General features: G+C 25.2%; 2 protein-coding genes across 2 annotated transcripts; one reads left to right on the top strand and one right to left on the bottom strand.

The window, feature by feature from the left end:
- Nucleotides 1-6,639: 6,639 nt before the first annotated feature.
- Nucleotides 6,640-14,208, bottom strand: LOC126896184 (serine/threonine-protein kinase Pink1, mitochondrial). The gene is made up of 9 exons (XM_050668747.1): nt 13,570-14,208; nt 13,351-13,501; nt 12,817-13,000; nt 11,937-12,116; nt 11,740-11,862; nt 11,489-11,663; nt 10,753-10,998; nt 10,582-10,677; nt 6,640-6,945 (listed from the first exon to the last, which is right to left on the bottom strand). The coding sequence occupies exons 1-9, from the start codon at nt 13,957-13,959 to the stop codon at nt 6,760-6,762; spliced, it is 1,731 nt and encodes a 576-aa protein (XP_050524704.1). The 5' UTR covers nt 13,960-14,208; the 3' UTR covers nt 6,640-6,759.
- Nucleotides 14,209-14,475: 267 nt separating this feature from the next.
- Nucleotides 14,476-19,016, top strand: LOC126896185 (polyubiquitin-B-like). Its single transcript, XM_050668748.1, has 2 exons — nt 14,476-14,652; nt 17,952-19,016. The coding sequence occupies exon 2, from the start codon at nt 17,959-17,961 to the stop codon at nt 18,880-18,882; it is 924 nt and encodes a 307-aa protein (XP_050524705.1). The 5' UTR covers nt 14,476-14,652; nt 17,952-17,958; the 3' UTR covers nt 18,883-19,016.
- Nucleotides 19,017-20,549: the final 1,533 nt, after the last annotated feature.

Below are 20,549 nucleotides of genomic sequence, written 5' to 3'. Positions count from 1 at the left end.
ATATGTTCATTTTTGAAAAAGTTACGGCAGTTTTTAGTAAAAAAAATTGAAAAAATTTCGAAAATTAGCGATTTTTAAATTTGTAATTTTTTTGGAGGTTTCCCCCATTTACGGGGAACGAGGGAAATTTTTTCAATTTTGAAGGGTAATGTCTTCGACTAGATACGATTTGTGATATTTTGACGTATTGTTAAAAGAAATCGGTCCAGTGAGAGCTGAGAAAAAGTAGTGACAGACACAAAAAAAAAAAAAAAAAAATAAACACATCATGGTAAAATTAATACCTTCTCAGCTTCGCATCGAAGCTAAAATTTGAACTTTATATTGTCGTCATGGTGAAAATGGCAATCGTATTCAAATATACGACATGAATATGTTGCGGAAATACTGCGTTCATTAAACATTTCTTTAATTAGAGATTATGTTACGTACTATATTTAAAAAAAAGAATTTTACCCGACTACCTATCTTCTATGTGCAATTGGCCGTCGAAGTTGAACAAATTTATTAAATATTTTATAATAAATACATTTAAATTTATTAAGTATTTATTCATACATTATACTTCTAGATAAAAATACTACTAATCAGGATGTAAATAAGGAAATAGGAGTTTATTTTACTTTTGGAATAATCCACCAATTTCTTAAAATTACACATTATCTACAAATTTGCATCGAAGCGTTTTTTATAATAATGATTTTAATCACTGTTATATATCATCTATACTTGTTCCAACTATGCCACATTCACATTGTGCTGTAACTTTAAATATTATTTTAACAAAAGGCCATTATTCTAGAATTTGCAAAACCAATTTTGTTTTATTTATTGATAATAGTTCTGATACAATTTTGAAACAAACATTACAAATTTACTAAAGTATTAACAATTGGTTTTGCAACGAATAAATTTTGACATAAAAAATATGTAAATGACTAGGACATAAGGTCCCCCACATTAAAATATTATAAAATATTTTTACGTTTTCAACTTCTCTCACGGCCCACTGTGGGAAGATGTGTCTTAACAGATGTTTGACATATATTTTTTCACGTTACTCACTCTTATAATACAACACGACATAAATATTAAATTGTATACATCTCAAACATCTTAATAATAAACATTAAAAAAAGAATTAGTCTTCATTAACATATCTGTTATAATTAAATACAAGAATATTCAAGTTAAACAACCAATTTAAAGATTTGTTAAATTTACTGATAATTCTTCATTTGAATATTATTCTAAAGAATTTTCTTAATTTTGAATTTTTTATATATAAAAATTATACAGATGGAACAGATTAAAGTTAAACTCTTGTAGCTTTTGATAAAATTATAATTTCGCAGTATTTTTTTTTTAAACATTTTTGCATTCTTAAACTACGTCAAAAGCATATTTACTATTACAGAGTGGGTTAAAATGTTAACATCATTTGAAACATGTGATAAATAAAATTGTTCGAGATAGGAATCAAAATAAAGTAGAAACTAAGCCCTTTAATATGAAATTCGTTTTTGAAAAAAACTTGAAAAATATTTGTCGTGTAGCTTTTTACATTCCATCAATCATTTCTGGATTTAATTTAATCTCGCGTAACATAAAGAGTTCATTTAGTCACCACCACGTAGTCCAGATGTAACATCTTCTAATTTTTTTAAGGGGGCATTATAAAACCTGTGGATACGAAAAATGACCATTAGAAAAGAGATTGCAGCAATTTCCAAAGCATCCCATCAAAAAGTAATTGTCAATTTCCAGAAGAAATGAATCAAATATTTTTTACATTCGATTAATCTGCCTGCTCTCTTCTAATGATCAGCAAAAGTGAATAAGAATAAAAAAATTAAAATGTTATATTTTCCTTAAATAAGGATTCTGCTGTCAGTTTTCAACATAAATTCAAATTAAACTTACTTTAAAATTAATAAAAATATCTTTAATTAATACAAAAAAACAACCCAGCACAGTGGGATCACGGCACAATGGGGACATGGCATAGTTGGGTTCAAGATTATATAAAAATCTGGTTAAGATACTTTTTATTTGAATAAGGAATATTTTTTCAATTTTTAAGGGTAATATCATTAACTAAATACGAATTGTAATCATTTGACGTATTGTTGATAAAAGTAGGTCAAGTGAGGGTTGGCAAAATAAATCTTAGCCACAAAAAAAAACACATAGTAAAATAATATTAACATGAATAAGAAATTTCTTCTCACGAGGGGAGACTATAGTGATGGGATCTTTGATATTTATTGAAGTTACTGAATTTAAATAAGATAAAAATCAAATGATTTAAAAAATTTTTTCTAACTAAAAAAAAATGCAAAATGTTAATAGCCACAGGCGGATGCGAACCTCGTACCCTAGACGTGAAGACACAAGTGTTACCGATTCGGCAACTATTCGTTGCTTTCGTCGCATGATAAAATTAGCAATTTAAGCTAACAAGGGGAGGTCACGGTGATGGGGTCATCGATTTTCATAAAATTTATATAGACCTAATCTATATTGAATACAGAATCAGACGTATTTGGAATTTTTTGCCAATGCCCCCCCTNCTTTATTCTATGTCAATTAAATTATAAAATATAAATATAAGTCAGTTTATTGCCCTTATAAGTTATTTTAAAATAAAATAAAATACAAAACCTAGAATTTTAACACAAAAATAGCATATTTTTGAATACGGTAGCCATTTGCGCATGGAAGATAGGTCGTCGGGATAATTTTTTTTTTTCATTTTATAGTATATGATATAACATTTGATTTAATATATGTTTAAAGGAGGCAGTATTTCCGGAACATTTTCAAAAGTTAGTTTTTGTAAAAAAGTTGCTATTTTAAATCTCCCCCAGTGAGTACGTTAAGTTTTAAATTTTCAAAAATATGATATCAAATGAAAAAAAATGTAGTCATGATATTGATTAATATCAAAATTTACTGTTTAGTCTTTCTGATTTTTATATTCATTTAATACTTATGAGTATGAAAGTAAATAATAATATAATAACAGATTTAATATAAAAGATAACAGTTTTTGAAGAAAAATTAAAATAAATATAAATTTATTATTATTCTATAAATTGTATTTTATGGATAATTTGTTCAAAATTAATTCTGAAATTTATTTTTATACCTGATTATTTTTTATCATGGTTAGTAAAATTAAATTTTGATCATTATTAGATTGATTTACAATTTGACTTTTAAATATTTATATATTAATTTACACAAGATGTAAAAATGGATGTGAAAGGAGGTCTCCTTAACCATAAAGTGGTAGCATAAGGGAGGGAGATTACTAAAAAAAGTTAATAAGTATAATATACCTATATGTTGGTTCATTAATGTACAAAATAGAATAAATACTTTTTATTCATAATATAAAAAGTCATTATATATCAAATTAGGTTAAAATAAAAATACATTATACAATATTAATAATTTTTGACTACGATATTTTTTTAAAGAAATTCTTGTGTCAAAGCAAGAGGTGATCCACCATCACCCCCCTTTTGTAAACGCCTTACAGCAATCAATATTTTACAACATACTAGAAACACATTTGAATCCCACGTCTGCTATTTTCTGAGCCTTTTTTAATCAAACTTTAATTTTAATGATTTGAATTAAATTTTAACAATTTGGATGGAACCTTAATTTTGGGGAACCGAAACTTATTTTCAAAAACCCGAACCTAACTGAACTTATATTATTAAAAAAAAAACCCTAACCTGGTACCTTCAAATATTTTTTTAAAGAACCCGATCTGGAACCTATAAAAAAACATGATTTTAGCCCCTATTTCAATTAGTCATGTATAAAATCAAACAAAAATATATGACTTAGTATCATTTCATTGTGTAAAGGTGGACAAATCAGCAAAAATATTTGAATCCAGTCTGAATTCGATGTTATAATTGGTTTTAAAAAAATTCTCCTAAAATTCTGCCATAAAAATAAAATAATTTGTATTTCTAAAATATTTCTATACAACAAGTATAGAAATATTTTTTAGAAAAGGTAAAAAATTATTAAATTAGAGCTCCTAAATATTTTGTTGCAATACGCCTCCTACAATCTAGTCAATTTAAGCGAGTACGAAATAGTTAACAGTGGACAATACTTTATGATTATACATAAATATACTGAACTCTTCTGTTAAAGTAGTTGGATTTAAACATAACTAACTCAAGTTAAAAATATACAGTCGATTCAGTAAAAAATGGTTGAGATATTTTTTTATTTGTATGAGGAATACCTGAAGTTATGTCAGTTATACATATACAGTTAAGTATTTTAATTAATAATCAACAAGGATTCATTTTTTCTCGTTAAATAGAAATCAAATATAATAATGAAATATTGAAAATGTACAATTTTTTTATAAGAAATACACACACACATATATACAGAGTGATTTTTTTATCATAACCCACTCAATTACTTACAGAGTAATAATAATTTAAACATTTTTTTTTTTTTTTTGGTTTTCTTTAGTTACATATTATTCTTGAATTATTAACTATGTAATACTTTTAGTTTCGAAGCTGAGAAGGTATTAATTTTACCATGATGTGTTTTTTTTTTTTGTGTTTGTCACTACTTTTTCTCAGCTCTCACTGGACCGATTTCTTTCAACAATACGTCAAAAGATCACAAATCGTATCTAGTTGAAGACATTATCCTTAAAAATTGAAAAATTTTCCCTAGTTCCCCGCAAATAGGGGAAATAGCCAAAAAAATTACAAATTTAAAAATCGGTAAATTTTGTCATTTTTTTCACTTTTTTTTTTTAAAACTACCATAACATTTTCAAAAATAAACAAATCAACATCAATTTTTTTTATACTAAAACCTTAGATATTTTCCTTTCATTTGATATCATTTTTTTGAAAATCTAACACTTATTCTGCTACCAGGGGGGATTTAAAATAGCAGCTTTTTTACAAAAACTAACTTTTTCTACTTAATTTTTGAAAATGTTCCGGAAATACTGCGTCCTTTAAACATATATCAAATCAAAGCTTATTTTATGTACTATAAAATTAAAAAAAAAAATTTGTCCCGACGACCTATCTTCTATGCGCAAATGGCTACCGTATTCAAAAATATGCTATTTTTCTATTAAAATTCTAGGTTTTGTATTTTAAAATATCTTATTAGGAGAATATATTTAAAGTCGAAAAAGTAATTTTTAAATTTGAGTTAGCTTAAATAGACAATTTTTTAGCTTCGATGCAAATTTTTTATATGTAAATACTAATTATTAAAATTTAGAAGTGATAGAAAAAGTCTAATTGCAGATTTGAAAACATCGCGAAAAGTTGATTGAGAATGGTATATTTTTGTTATTGATGAAAGTTCCTTGTAGTTCAGTGCATTTATTTATAGTAACAAACAGTTTTTATTGAAATTTATTGTATCAAGCCCTTTAAATTTTTATACACGTAAAAATAAAGCAAAATACAACTTCTTTATTATTTTTATAATTTCTCCGTTTAAATTACAATATTAAGTTATTGAATATTAATTTCATACTAAATTTAATAATTATAATTAGTATTTATTCATATATTATATTTTAAAATCAAAGAACTACTAATTAGGATATAATCAAAGAAATAAGAGTTGATGTTGCTTTTGGAATAATCCACCAATTTCTCTAAATGAAACACTATCTACAGATTTGCATCGAAGCGTTTCTTATGATAGTGATTTTAATTACTGTCAAATATCATCTATACTTGTCCCATCTATGCCTTGTCTACACTGTGCCTCGACTTTACTGTGCTACCGTTTAATATTTATATTTATCTATTGTTTTACTATTTAATCAGTAAACAACAACTATTAATTAAAATAGTATGTAATATGTTTAATTATTAGAAGTATTCTGTTTTAATAAATTATTATTAAATTTAAAAATATGAAAATTATTTTAATCTAAATAAATTGATTGCAGTTAAATTTGTTTTAAATGTTTTTAATTGATTTTTATCACTTATAATTATTTTATGATTTCGAATGATTTAAATTATATGTATACTAAATCATTTTATTCTATACAGGTGATTGATTTTGAGTAAGAATTTAATTTCTCAGAAGCTATTGATAATTTTGAACTTTTGTAAAGAAAAAAATATTTTAGATTTAGAAAACTGTACATTAATATGTAAAATAGAGAATTATAAGTTTTGAACCCTCTTTTTTGACTATTGATAATGTCGGAGTAAAAATCATCGTATTTGTGGTATCATATAGTCGGAGTATCTAATGTTTGAAACAATTACTACTTTGCCAAATGTCGAAGTATGTAAATATGGGTGCATTATCAGTTCATGACAAAGGTGTTTTCCCATATTATACTAGCTATTCCTATTTCAGATTGACCAGTTATCACATTGTTGATAATCACACATGTTTTACTATTATCAGAAAAAACAATGAATATTTTTTGAATAATAAGTTTTATTTCTATGTTTAATCATCATATTTTTACTCAATATCATAAAATTAAAAACTATAAATGAGTTACATGGTTATATAAATAACTAAATAAAAAAATAATTTAGAATCCGTAATGTAATAATTTTTTTTAGATATTAAAAATAAAGTTCAACATGTTGATAAATTAAATTTTTATTGAAAAGAAAAACAAGAGTTTTTCTGTTACATATGTAACATTATTTATAGATATAAAATAAAACAATAAAAAATATATTAGCAACATTATTCTTTATATTATTCTAGTTGAACTGATTGCATCCATTGTAATGCATTTTTTATTTCACATAATTTTGCTCTATGTAAAAATGATGTTATTAGTTGATACTCTGTATAGGTACGTCGTTTAGTATTGGAAGTTGTTATCATTGCTCCTCCTTCACATAATACTTTGGTTGTTAAACATAACAACCATTGAATTACCTAATGTAAATAAAACTAATAAATAAGGAAAACGAAGTAAAATAGGACAACTGATTATCTCAATACTTAAACTAATTATATTTGATACACATTTACCAATCTGTTTTGTATATTAGTACTAAAAGCATGTATAATTTAAATTTTGATATTTTTGTTTCTATATTTCATTAGCTATTAAATTAAGACTATCCATATGGTAAAATACTTATCATTATACTAGTTAAAAAGTTAATTTTTTTTTAACTTTAACTTAACTAATTAATTATATTTCTAATAAACTTTTAAACTTAATTGATTTAATTTTCCGTTGAAATAACTTAGTTCTTTTCAGTTAATTAGTTAATATAATATTTAAGTTAAATTTAAAATTTCATAAAAAAAATGTCTATATATGCGTACATGGTTTAATTAAAAAAAAAAAAATCGAATTTTCCTCATCCCAAACATTATATTTATAACAATAAATATATTTTTCTAAATTTTTTTTTAATAATGTATATGATTTTTAACTGACTTTTTTTAATAACTAGTTTTAAAGATAAAACAGTGTAACCAACACCAAAATGTCCAAGACTAATAAAAAAAATGTTTATTATCTTTAATATTTTCTACCTATTCAGTTTTAAAAATTGACTCTAGCTTTCCTTTGCATCATCAACTAATAAAAAATGTTTTAAGTGAATTTAGCCAAAAAATTGACTATTTTTAACTAAAATATGATACTTTTATACACCATTTGGTGTCTATTAAGTTCATAGAACAGTTGAACAAGGTATAAAATATTTTTTATTTAATTTAAGTTATTTATTACCAAAATAAATATTTGGTAATAAATTCAGGCATACCAAAGAAGTTGAGTTGCATAAAAAAAAAAAAAGATTATTATGTATAATTTTAATTTGGAGATGTATTTTTCTCAATATTTTGCTTTTTTGAGCTTTAAATATTGGTCTAAGACAAAGAATGAAAAAGAATTTTTTTTTAAATATGTAATTTCTATATATTTTATTCTGAATATTATTTTGTATTTTTTTGGTAAGTTATTGAAAAAAGTAAGTAATTTAAAAAAAAAAAACCAGTCAAATTTGAACCTTGAGCTTAAGTTGCAACATGTTAATGTTTTTGTTTAATATTAATGTTAAAAATGTTAATGTTTAATGTGTCAAAGACTTCGAAAATACGCCACATTCCAGACACCTTAATATATATAAATTCAGGATGATTCACTTATCATGAACTACTGATTAATCAAATAATATAAATAATTTTTTATTGATTTCTTTAAGTTTAATGTTATGTCACTTTATCAATCAATAAGTTTTTTTATGTACATCTCTTATGTTTTATAGAGGAGTCAACTATATTTTTTTAAATGACAACATGAAGAAAGTGTAAAAATAGTAAATGATTTTATTAAGAAAATGACTGGTCGATAACAAATTTTAGACCAGTATTGTGGAAGTTATTAGCATTTTAAATTATAGACTACAGCAGTAAAGCGCAGTTGCTGCTATTTTTATCATAAGATATTTCTCTATCTCATTCCTGCATAGGTATAAAAATGAGAATAAATTCTAAAGTGTTGACCAAAAGAGGTTATTTATCAGTCATATTCTTAATTACATCATATTTTTATTTTATAAGCTAGTTTAATATATATATTATAATTTAAACAAATAAAGTTAACACCCCTATAAGTTAGGAATATTTAGAACAAAGTGTAATTTGACACATAAAAAAAAGCTTTAGAAATAATTTGTAAAATTTATACTAGAATCTTTGGATACATTTTGTATTTAAGATTTTAGTAGCATCCCAAAAGTGGACTTCATAAATCCTAAAGGAATTCAGAAACAGTTTGTAAAGAAGTACTTTGTTTAGATTCATAGTTAATAATACACAAAAGAGACAAAGGTGATTGTTAGAGAGCACACTTTGTTGATACCCTTATGAGGTAAAAGGAATAAATATAAAGCACAGTGGGGTCGCGGCACAGTAATCAAATCTGTAAAAAATGTTTAATTTTAAAAAATTAACGGATTATTCCAAAAGCTATATAATCTTCTATTTCCTTAGTTTTATTCTGATTACAAGTTTTATGATTTCTAAGTGTAATATATCAATAAATATATATATTAATAATAATATATAAATATAAATAGTACTTATCTTAAAATAAATATAATGATCAATACATTTTTCATAAAGTTATAGCTATATAAAGTTAAAATATAAAAATGAATTTTTTTTATTATCTTTAATGTTTGTTTTCACCATGAACACAAAATAAAGTCGGAAATTTTTTTTTTTTCATATTAAAATATATCACATAAGGTTTAGTTTAAGATATGTATAAAAGTGTCAGAGTATCCGGAACACTTTCAAAATTTAAGTTAAAAAGTTCTACTTTCTTATGCATATTTTAGTTTTGAACCCTCCTTGTATATAAGTAAATGGTCTGATTTAAAAAAAAAGTATGTTAAATGAAAGATGTACATAAATACTATTTTTCATGAAAAAATTGTATTGATCTATACATTTTTCAAAAAGATATATAAATATAAAGTTAAACATGTAAAATATAAAATCCAGAATTTTTATACTAAAATAGCATTTGGTAGCCATTTTCGCCATGAAGACAAAATAAATTCCAATTTTTTTTTTCCCATAATAAAGTATATTACATTAGCAATAATTTAAGATATATATAAAAGTGTCAAAGTTTCTGGAAACTTCTAAAGTTAAGATGAAAAAGTTAATTTTTTGTGAAAAAGTTGTCATTTTGAATCCCCCCTGTGGGCAGGTAAAGGGTCAAATTTATAAAAAAAAATATACAAAATGATAGGTAAATACCTCATGTATACATATAAAAAAATAGTTATATTGATTCAGTCATTTTTAAAAAAGTTATGGTAATTATTGAGGGTAATGTCTTCGACTAGATACAATTTGTGATCTTTTGACGTATTGTCGAAAGAAATCAGTCTGGTGAAAGCTGAGAAAAAGTGGTAATAGACAAAAAAAAAAAAAAAAAAAACGTCATAGTAAAATTAATACCTTCTCAGCTTCACGTCAAAGCTAAAATACTTCATAAATTGAGAAAAGTATGTAACTAAAAGAAAAATATATCTCAATATTATTTTTATTTTTCAATAAAATAAGTAGTTCATGATAAAGAATAACCCGTATAAGAATTTTTTATTTCTAATATGCAATTTATTTCTAAGATTATGATATTATATTTTTCTATTTTTTTCAAAGTTGTCTTATTATATTTTAATAAAAGAGATATTAGTATTGTTGCAGTAGTCCAAAATGTGATATGAGAAGTTTTTTTATAACATAAAAACCTTATAAGATAGAGTCATCATAATTTTGTTATAAACACAATTATTTTTAAGTATGTTTATATTATTTATTTACTAAATTTACTAGTCTTTTATTAGATGAATAATTTGTTTTCCTCTCATTTGATTACCCCCTTTGGATGTGCATAAAAGTACAACTGATTTGTACCTACAATGAACATAACATGGTCTAAATTAAATATACTATATTGTAGTCAGTTTACATAATGATACCGTGTTAACAATATGATATAACTATTTGATAAATAAAAAAAAGCAAAAATAATACCTCATTACTAGTTGGCAACACATATTTTGTGTACCAAGAAGTTGGAGCCCATAAGTATAATTGACACACAGTTGCAGCAAATGTAGCATCAAGTCTCTAAATTTGTTTTAAAATTAAAGACAATAATTATACATTTGTTTGCATTTAATATTTTTTTAATATAATTCTAACCTTAGACAGTGACCTTTGTAAAATTGAATAAATTAATGCCCTTATAATTAAGGGAATTTCATTTCCAAGTTCGGGTAAATCTTTTTCTTCATAAGTTGCATTGCGTAATAGGGGTGATTTACCTTTTTGATAGCTGTAAAATGGATTACTGCCTGAAAATATTTCATAAGCTATTGCTCCTACTGCCCACACATCAGCTTTGGAGTAATTTATTCGTCCAAATGTTCCAGGTTGAGCTGTAATAACCTAAAATTGGAGAAATGCTTTTAAAAACTAAATCAATAGTTATTAAACTTGGTAAGTTGCTAAAATTAATATAAAGAAAGACTGAAATTTTATTTATTTAATAATAAACAGACAATAAAAAAAAAAAAGTAGTATCAACAATTATTTTTTTCATTAAGTATTTATAAAATTTATATAGTGGTTCAACATTTTTACTAAAAGGAAAATCAACGATAATAAAGTAAAAAGTTATCAATAAAATTATACATAATGATAGTATAACAAAGTTTCAAGATCAACTTATATTATACTTCCTTTTTTATAACTCAAGTATAACATTTTTACACAGAAATAAATGATTAAAGATGTTTCATTCTGTTAATAGAAATTTATTTTGTTTTATTACATAAATAGTTATAGATCTCATTTTTATAAAAATTCCTATGAAATTACTCCCGCTTTCCACAGTAATAAATTCTGTTTAAATTGATTTATTGAATAAAAATTGTACCTCTGGTGCCATTAGAGAAATATTTCCACCACGATCTGTTTCACATGTTTTATAAGGCATTTTAAGACCATTATTTTTATCAGCTAAACAACATCCAAAATCTGTGACGGCTAAAGTTGGACACACATCATTATTTTCAGGAATTTCTAAAAGAATATTATCAGACTTCATATCCCTACATTATTAAATGCAATAAAGTACAATTACTTTTTCAAAAATTATTATAAAATACATTCAATAATTTAATTTACCTATGAGCTATGCTATTGTTTGACATATGAGTAACTGCTTCCAATAATTGAGTGAATAATAGAATTCTATCTCTAAGTTTAGGTGAGTATTCTGATAAATATTTGTTTAGAGTCATATCATATCTTTTAGTTAAAAAACAATTATATTTAATGAAAAATATATATTATTATGACAATATTTATGTTAAAACAATTACTTTTTCATAACAATAAATAAACTCATATTTCTACCATAACCTTCAGGATTTATTCTGCAAGGCAAAGCTTGAGGATAAAGTGTATGAGCATCTTCTAAATCTGGAATATAGTCCGCAAAACACATGTGCATTTCAACAATATTAGGATGAGGTGGTAATCTGATTATATCTTTTTCAAAACTGAAAAAATATATCAAAATTAGACTACAATTAAAAACACTAAAATAATATATAGTAATAATTGGTAGTCTGCTTGTTAATAATTTTTCTTTAATTTCTTCCCTTTTTTTAATAATAAGTAATTTCAAGCCAAATAATGGTTTAATGCCAAATTTTGACATGAAACCAATATTTGATTACCTAGGATCATTCAATGATGAAGATGGGAATAATTTTTTCTGTACTCTATTTAATACAATATGATTATAAACTTATAGTGTTGAATAAAGTTCAGATATAGTTTAATATCTAACTTGCTTAACAAACTTAAGTTTAGTCAAATGTATATACAAAATAAGTTATATACATGAACAACCAATATCTAATTGATGTGTTTAAATTGAAATATTTTAAACACTATGTAAAATTGATTTTTTTTGCTTAAATGTAAGTTTAACTAATTTTTGATTGAGACTTATTAAAATGCAGGTATGAAATCAGTTTAATTAGCTATGTATTTTTATTAAAAAAACAGTCAAATAGACATTGGTATTACTAGGAAGCTATAAATACTAAGGTTTTTATTGGCCTAGCCTAAGTAAAAAATTACTTAATTTTTTTTGATCATACAACCCTATTCTTCCATTAAAAAATTCTATGTAGTCCACCACATATAGGAATTTTTTATGTTGATTATTCAATGAATATAGTTTTTACATACCCAAAAAGCAATTGTTGATCTGTTTTAGAACTATTCTGAATACATCTTGATGGAACTGTTTCTCTGTTCATAGCTTTCAAAATAGACATAGCATTACTTTCTGCATCATAGTTAAACATCATTTTTATGGCTAATGGATATTTAATTGATGATGATTTTATGTTCAAATTTGAATTATCATTATCTGTAAGGTGAATTTAATTAATATAATTTTACTATAAAATTAACAATCTGCTATACCAATAATTTATAAAAATTGGTATTCTTTGGGCCATAGTAAGTGTTATTTGGAAAAAAACATGCAGCATTCAATATTTAGAGCTACATTAAGGGTTTGTGCTGTCTGCTATTCCCAATGATCTTTTTTTTTTGTTTTGCTCAACAAATTTATAATTTATATTACTGAATATTTGATAAGTATTTTCTTTATAAATGCTTAGAATATAAGAACTTAGTGTTCCTCCCTAGACGCACTCTTGAGAATATTATACACTATTAAATTTTCATAGAGAATAAATTACAAAAAAACTTTACTTTCTTCAATGGTTTTTCGAGCCTCATAAACCACTGCATTATTTCCCTTAGCAATAGGAACTCCTAAAATAAATTGCTTTAGTCCCAATGATGGGCTTAAATTTAGACATTCAGCAACAGATAAATTTTTTTGTCTTCTCTCAACAGCTTCCTGTAAAAGGCAATATTTTGAGAAGGGTTAGCAAAAAGATTTAACGGTAACAATGAAAAAAAACAAACCCTGATTTCCCAGCAAACCCCTTCTAGTTGGTATTCATTTGTTAAAACACCATTACCAGATGCTAAACTCATTCCAACCAACGCAAAAAAAGGGCGTGAATTACCGTACATAAGCTGTCTTGTAGTTCTTTTACGTAAATCAGTAGAAAGAGAATTTGTCACTCTATTTAGTAAACTGTCAATAAATGCTCTTCGTAAAATTTGACATCTGGATTGCCAACTGGAGCTTGGAGGTCTCTGATTATTTATTGTAGTTTGTAGCGCTTGGGAACCAAGCGCATTTTGTGAGGCCAATCTAGTTCTAATGAGAAATAGGTTTTTGGTACGGCGTACACGTAAGAACGCCGTACCATTTTTATAAAAAGTGTTCACAACCAAACGGATAGACATTCAAAATTTTATTATGTGTAACAATAATAGAATCAATTTAAGTTAAAAAAATAGAACGCTTTGATTGTTTTCATTTTAAAAATAGAATAAGGAGAACGCTGATGAATGACATTGTTTGATCTCCTCTGTTTTTATTTTCATTAATGCATGACTTCAGCTCATGCGCCGGATATATTACTAAAATTTATAAATAAAAAAAAAATTACAGTATTACCTTGCTTAACTGCAAAAATAAATATTTGGTATGATCACTGATAATAATAAAAATGATTAAGTAAAATCATATGATGTTTCAAAGCAGCTATTCATACACCAATATGGGAATTATCTTAATAATATATAACCATGGTCCTGGTTTAGTTGCAAATACAAAAAATATTTTAGTCCTTTTGATTGGTAGAAAAAAAGCTAATACCTTAATGTTGTTTCTCATTATTTTAAACAGCTGTTCTTTGTTCCAAACCTATTACGTGGCCGATCATTCTAGAATATTCGATTACAAGGTTTTTACGCTAACACTCCATTTTGAGTCGCCATTTCATGACTAAACGCCACTAGTACATTGTTTGACAGACTTACGCTTATAACTCTCTTGAGGTTAACGAATTGTCTTAGTTTTTTGTATTTTAACTCAAGTCATATAATATCATTAACAAAAATTTAAAAATTCATTAGCGAGAGATATTCTAAAAGGTAATGTTATTAATCTTTATTATTTTATCTTTTTTATATTATAATTCTACTTTTACAATTTGCACTAAAACAAAAAATGGCGACGCAACGAGTTTATCACTTGTTTTTAATAAGTATTATTTTTCAAAATAAGCTTTTTTACTTTCACTGATTAAGTATAAAATCAACGTTTCAGGTTTTATAAATCTGTTTGTCGTTCTACATATGCATACGTCACAAAGGTTTATTGTTCAAAGTATATTTAAAATGACCTTTAATTGCGTCTTTTATTTATTATGCTCAAAAATAATTTCTACTAAAATATTAATTGAAGATAAAAACATTTAAAATTACAAACATTTCAATTAAATTATGTTGAACAACACGTCTATTATTATGTAAAGGATACGTGTAGAATTTCGTTTTGTGTAGTCTTGAAAACCTTCCGATGTTTAATTATATAAATAAAAAATATTTTATAAAATTTAATTTTTTTATAATAAATAATATTTAAGGTTATTTTTCATATAAACAAATTAAAAGAAAAATCATAAATAATATGTAATTTTTTACTAGTAGTTCCTTTTTATGTAATGCTAGTAATTAGTTTGTTTTGTGACCATGAAATCATTCAATTTTGTAATAACATTATCTACAGAGTGATCTTGGCTAAGACATTTATTTTTTAAGAAACTAATTATAATTGTAAATGTTCTTAAAGAGTTAATTTAACACGTTGATTGACAAAATCATATATTATTGTTATAGCAGTAATATTAAAATTTGACTTTTCTAAAAATGTCATTACTGATATAGCAGTAATATTTTCAATGATTTCTTATGAAGGAGGAAGTTGTTCTGACCCCATGCATCTGTCCATCAACTGTCCAACAACGTGTTAATAGATTCAAATAAATTTATATAATATGTTGTTAAATAATTTTCTCATCAATTCAAGGTTAAAAAACATCCAATATAATTTTCTTAAATGGGAATTCCCATTTTTAATTTATAATAGAAGAAAAATTACATACAATGTTCTTACCACTTTTTTTATCTAATGGATTGTTCATCCATTACAGGCATTTTAATACATAGTATATAATGCAAATGGGTACAGATTGTATTGGTTTATGTGCACTTAAGAGCCTTGCACGGGTTGGGTCAATCCCGTCTAACCCAAAATTTCTCCAGACTTTGATTACAATTAATTAACTGATTGGGGGTCATTGTGATTCTAAACAAAATATGAATTTGGATCTGGTCAAGTTATAATCAACTATAATGTTTTTTTGGATTGGTACAAAATTAATTTATGTTATCCAAAAATCTGACTGAGTTTGACTTCAAATATTTGTATAATATTATAATATTTATAATATGTTGTTGAACATCTTATTATACTAAATGCATGGAAATAAATAGGGGCATGTTCTGACTTGTAGAATCCCCTTGTATAACGTTAGCACCCCTAGCAGATTTCATCATTCTTTTCAAATTTTGTAAGAAATATAATAAAATATTATTTCATAAATGATAATTTTATTTTTTTTTTTTACTAATCTGTCTTAATAATATGAGTATGCAATGGCATTTGTGTAGAATGTATTTTATTTTAAGCATAATATGTTTTAATTCATACTACAGTGGTAAAAAAACAATATACGTTTTTGACATGATTGATATATTGTATATCACTAGATTATTTCTATAATAATTTATACTAGGAAAAAATTATGCGATAAAAACTTTTGAACCAGTAGTTCAGAAATTATAAATATTTTAATGTCTGGGCGGAAGGAGTAGTAAAGCAGAGAAGTATACAATGCTAAAAATAATGTAACCCACACCTTACCTCTAGTTAAATTTTAAAAAAGTTTATAATTTCTTAAATACCTACTGGTTAAACAGTTATATTGTCAACCAAACACTTTTTTATTTGGGTCATTTTCTATTAGAAATGTTTTATTAACTATTTTAAGTAATAAAATTTTTTTATGGATAAGTAATTTTTCAATAAGTTACAATACCAATAACATTTTATTAATAATTTATTTAAACATGACCACAATATTTATTTATTTGTAAAAAGTACATTCAAAATCAAACTAATAGATTTTTAAATATGTACTAGAAAAAATTACATATAAAAAACCCAGCACAGGGGGGTCGCGGCACAGTGGTGATGTGGCATAGTTGGATCAAGTATAATGATATCTGACAGTGATTAAAATCACTATAAAAAAAAAAAAACGCTTCGATGCAAATCTTTAGATAGTGTTTAATTTAAAAAAATTGGTGTATTATTCCAAAAACTACATGATCTGCTAGTTCTTTATTAATATCCTGATAAAGATATAGTATGTCAAATAAAAAGAGATTATTAAAAAATATTATTTCTCATAAAAAATTGTATTGATCCATATATTTTTCAAAAAGTTATAGCATAATAAAGTTAAAAATGTAAAATGCAAAATCGAAAATTATCACACAAAATAGCATTTGGTAGCCATTTCACCGTGAAGATAAAATAAAGTCCGAAATTTTTTTTTTTCGTGTGAAGTATATTACATTAGCTTTAATTTAAGATATATATAAAAGTGTCAGACCTTCCAGAACATTTTCAAAAATCAAATTGAAAAAATTAATTTTTTGTGAAAAAGTTGTCATTTTGAATCCCCCCTGTGGGCAGGTAAAGGGTCAGATTTATAAAAAAATATACCAAATGATAAGTAAAAACATCAAGCATCTATATAAAAAAAAATTATATTAATATGTTCATTTTTGAAAAAGTTACGGCAGTTTTTAGTAATAAAAATTGAAAAAATTTCGAAAATTAGCGATTTTTAAATTTGTAATTTTTTTGGAGGTTTCCCCCATTTACGGGGAACAAGGGAAATTTTTTCAATTTTTAAGGGTAATGACTTCGACTAGATACAATTTGTGATCTTTTGACGTATCGTTGAAAGAAATCCGTTTGGTGAGAGCTGAGAAAAAGTGGTAACAGACACAAAAAAAAATAAAAATAAAAAAAATAAACACATCATAGTAAAACCAATACCTTCTCAGCTTCGCATCGAAGCTAAAATAATTNTAAAAATAAAAAAAATAAACACATCATAGTAAAACCAATACCTTCTCAGCTTCGCATCGAAGCTAAAATAATTGAGATTAAATTATATAATTGGTAACTTCACTATTAACGTGACATAAAATATAAGAATTATGTCTCAATTTAAACAATAGAAAATAATATTTTAATTTATCATTATATTATAATTACTCAATTATTAATTATTAATTATTTTTACTTTTTAAAGGATCAAGATGCAAATTTTTGTTAAGACACTTACTGGAAAGACCATTACACTCGAAGTAGAATCATCTGATTCTATTGAAAATGTAAAAGCCAAAATACAAGACAAAGAAGGTATCCCACCAGATCAACAACGTCTAATCTTTGCTGGTAAACAATTGGAAGATGGTCGTACCTTGTCTGATTACAACATCCAAAAAGAATCTACACTTCATCTTGTACTCCGTCTTCGTGGTGGTATGCAAATTTTTGTTAAGACACTTACTGGAAAGACCATTACACTCGAAGTAGAATCATCTGATTCTATTGAAAATGTAAAAGCCAAAATACAAGACAAAGAAGGTATCCCACCAGATCAACAACGTCTAATCTTTGCTGGTAAACAATTGGAAGATGGTCGTACCTTGTCTGATTACAACATCCAAAAAGAATCTACACTTCATCTTGTACTCCGTCTTCGTGGTGGTATGCAAATTTTTGTTAAGACACTTACTGGAAAGACCATTACACTCGAAGTAGAATCATCTGATTCTATTGAAAATGTAAAAGCCAAAATACAAGACAAAGAAGGTATCCCACCAGATCAACAACGTCTAATCTTTGCTGGTAAACAATTGGAAGATGGTCGTACCTTGTCTGATTACAACATCCAAAAAGAATCTACACTTCATCTTGTACTCCGTCTTCGTGGTGGTATGCAAATTTTTGTTAAGACACTTACTGGAAAGACCATTACACTCGAAGTAGAATCATCTGATTCTATTGAAAATGTAAAAGCCAAAATACAAGACAAAGAAGGTATCCCACCAGATCAACAACGTCTAATCTTTGCTGGTAAACAATTGGAAGATGGTCGTACCTTGTCTGATTACAACATCCAAAAAGAATCTACACTTCATCTTGTACTCCGTCTTCGTGGTGGTGTTTTTAATTAATTCATATTGTGACTATTGATAATCAATTATACTGAATTAGAAATTATTTTTTGGCTCTTTAAAAAAAATACAATTCCATGTTAATATATGTTTAAAAATAGTATTGTATTGAAATAGATTTCAAATTAATAGTATTCTTTTGATTTAGTTTTTAAAGTTATTTTTTATTTTTAATTTTGGGTAATTTTGTCTAAAGTTTGTAATTTTTGTTCATATTTAGTTAATAATTTTGCGTGAAAATAGTATATCCCTTCTATGATTAGGTTTTATTTTAAATGTGGTCAAATGATTATTAATTTTAGACTTACTAAAATTTATTGCTTATTTAATCACTTAATATGATAATTTTGCTAATTTGAGATCTCCGTGTATACATATTCCTATGCTAGTAACTCGAACTCGTATAGAATTTAAAAAAAATTTTATCTACATTTATAAAAAATTCTCATTAATTGGAATTAATAATATCGTATTTAAGGGCTGCGCATCATTTTTACATTTATTATTCCTAATTGTTAGCTAATTAATGGTAATTTATTAATTAAATATTTATTCTTTGTAAAATGAGTACTAATAAGAACTACTAGTAGTGGGTTTAGTTTCTAACCCCTTGTGATTTGTTTATGGAGAAGAAATTAATTTCTTAAAAAAAATCTAAAATTTTGTAACTTCCAATTACACAAGTCAAGTCACAAGGGTAATTTTCTTTAAAGAATGTTTTATTGATATGTATTAAACGCTGTCTCCCTTTTTTTGAACAAGTGAGTGGATTTAATAATAAATGTTTTTCTATGAGACATGTTATAAAGTATTCCTAAAATATTTGTTGTGTACTATTAAATAGTTAATGCTATTTGTACCTTAGTTTGCATCTTTAAGGCTAGTCTTGAATTTATTATCCCTAATAATTTCCTAACAAAAAATTGTTTAAAACATCCCAAGAAATATCTTCCTGTCATTTATACATTTTTGGCTAGTTTTGCTATTGATATATTTTTATAAACTAAGACAACTTATTGCAACCTTGTTCCTTTTTGTTGTATCATAACATTTATAATGTTTCAATGATGAATTTAAACAGATTAGGTCATAGTACTTAATAAATTTAGGGAAGTTATCTGAACCTGTTTCTTTTTTTTGAGTTTTCTCCTCATAATTCCAAAATGTCTACTTAGCACATGACGGAAATTGGTCAAGTATAACAAATAAAGCATTAGTGCTACTAATGTAAATAGAATTAAAGTCCACGGACTTTAAAGCAAACTTTCAATCAATATATATATCACTAATATGATTTATTTACGAGAAATGTTCTTATTTTGATTAAGTCAGTTAAAACAAAAATAGGACATTTGACGTTTTTTAAGTATAAAATAATTCAATTTTTACAGAAATTTTTTAAAACTTGATCTGATGTAAATTTTAAAAGGGAATTAAAAAAACGGAATGATGTATTTTGTATTTACATTTATTAGTATACAAGAACTCGGACTGGTGACAAAATATTACAGTATTAATATAATATATGGTCGGTTCTTCAAAAATTAAAGAAGACATGTCTAATATAAGAAATATATTTAATTTACTTATAAAAAAACGGTAGCACAGTGGGGTCGAGGCACAGTGTGGACGAGGCATAGATGGGACAAGTATAGATGATATCTGAC

This window comes from Daktulosphaira vitifoliae, unplaced genomic scaffold (genome assembly GCF_025091365.1).
Source record: "Daktulosphaira vitifoliae isolate Bord-2020 unplaced genomic scaffold, ASM2509136v1 Scaffold_1, whole genome shotgun sequence".
NCBI classification, from domain to species: Eukaryota; Metazoa; Arthropoda; class Insecta; order Hemiptera; family Phylloxeridae; genus Daktulosphaira; species Daktulosphaira vitifoliae.
This window is presented reverse-complemented; position numbering and strand designations above follow the sequence as displayed.

What these genes read in the sequence shown, in the direction of transcription:
- LOC126896185 (XM_050668748.1), top strand. Translation starts at nt 17,959, where the DNA reads ATGCAAATTTTTGTTAAGACACTTACTGGAAAGACCATTACACTCGAA.
- LOC126896184 (XM_050668747.1), bottom strand. Translation starts at nt 13,959, where the DNA reads ATGTCTATCCGTTTGGTTGTGAACACTTTTTATAAAAATGGTACGGCG. An exon ending in TTATTTATTGTTATGAAAAA is followed by an intron (nt 11,863 to 11,936) that starts GTAATTGTTTTA and finishes TTTAACTAAAAG; the next exon opens with ATATGATATGACTCTAAACA. An exon ending in TTTCTCTAATGGCACCAGAG is followed by an intron (nt 10,999 to 11,488) that starts GTACAATTTTTA and finishes CTCCAATTTTAG; the next exon opens with GTTATTACAGCTCAACCTGG.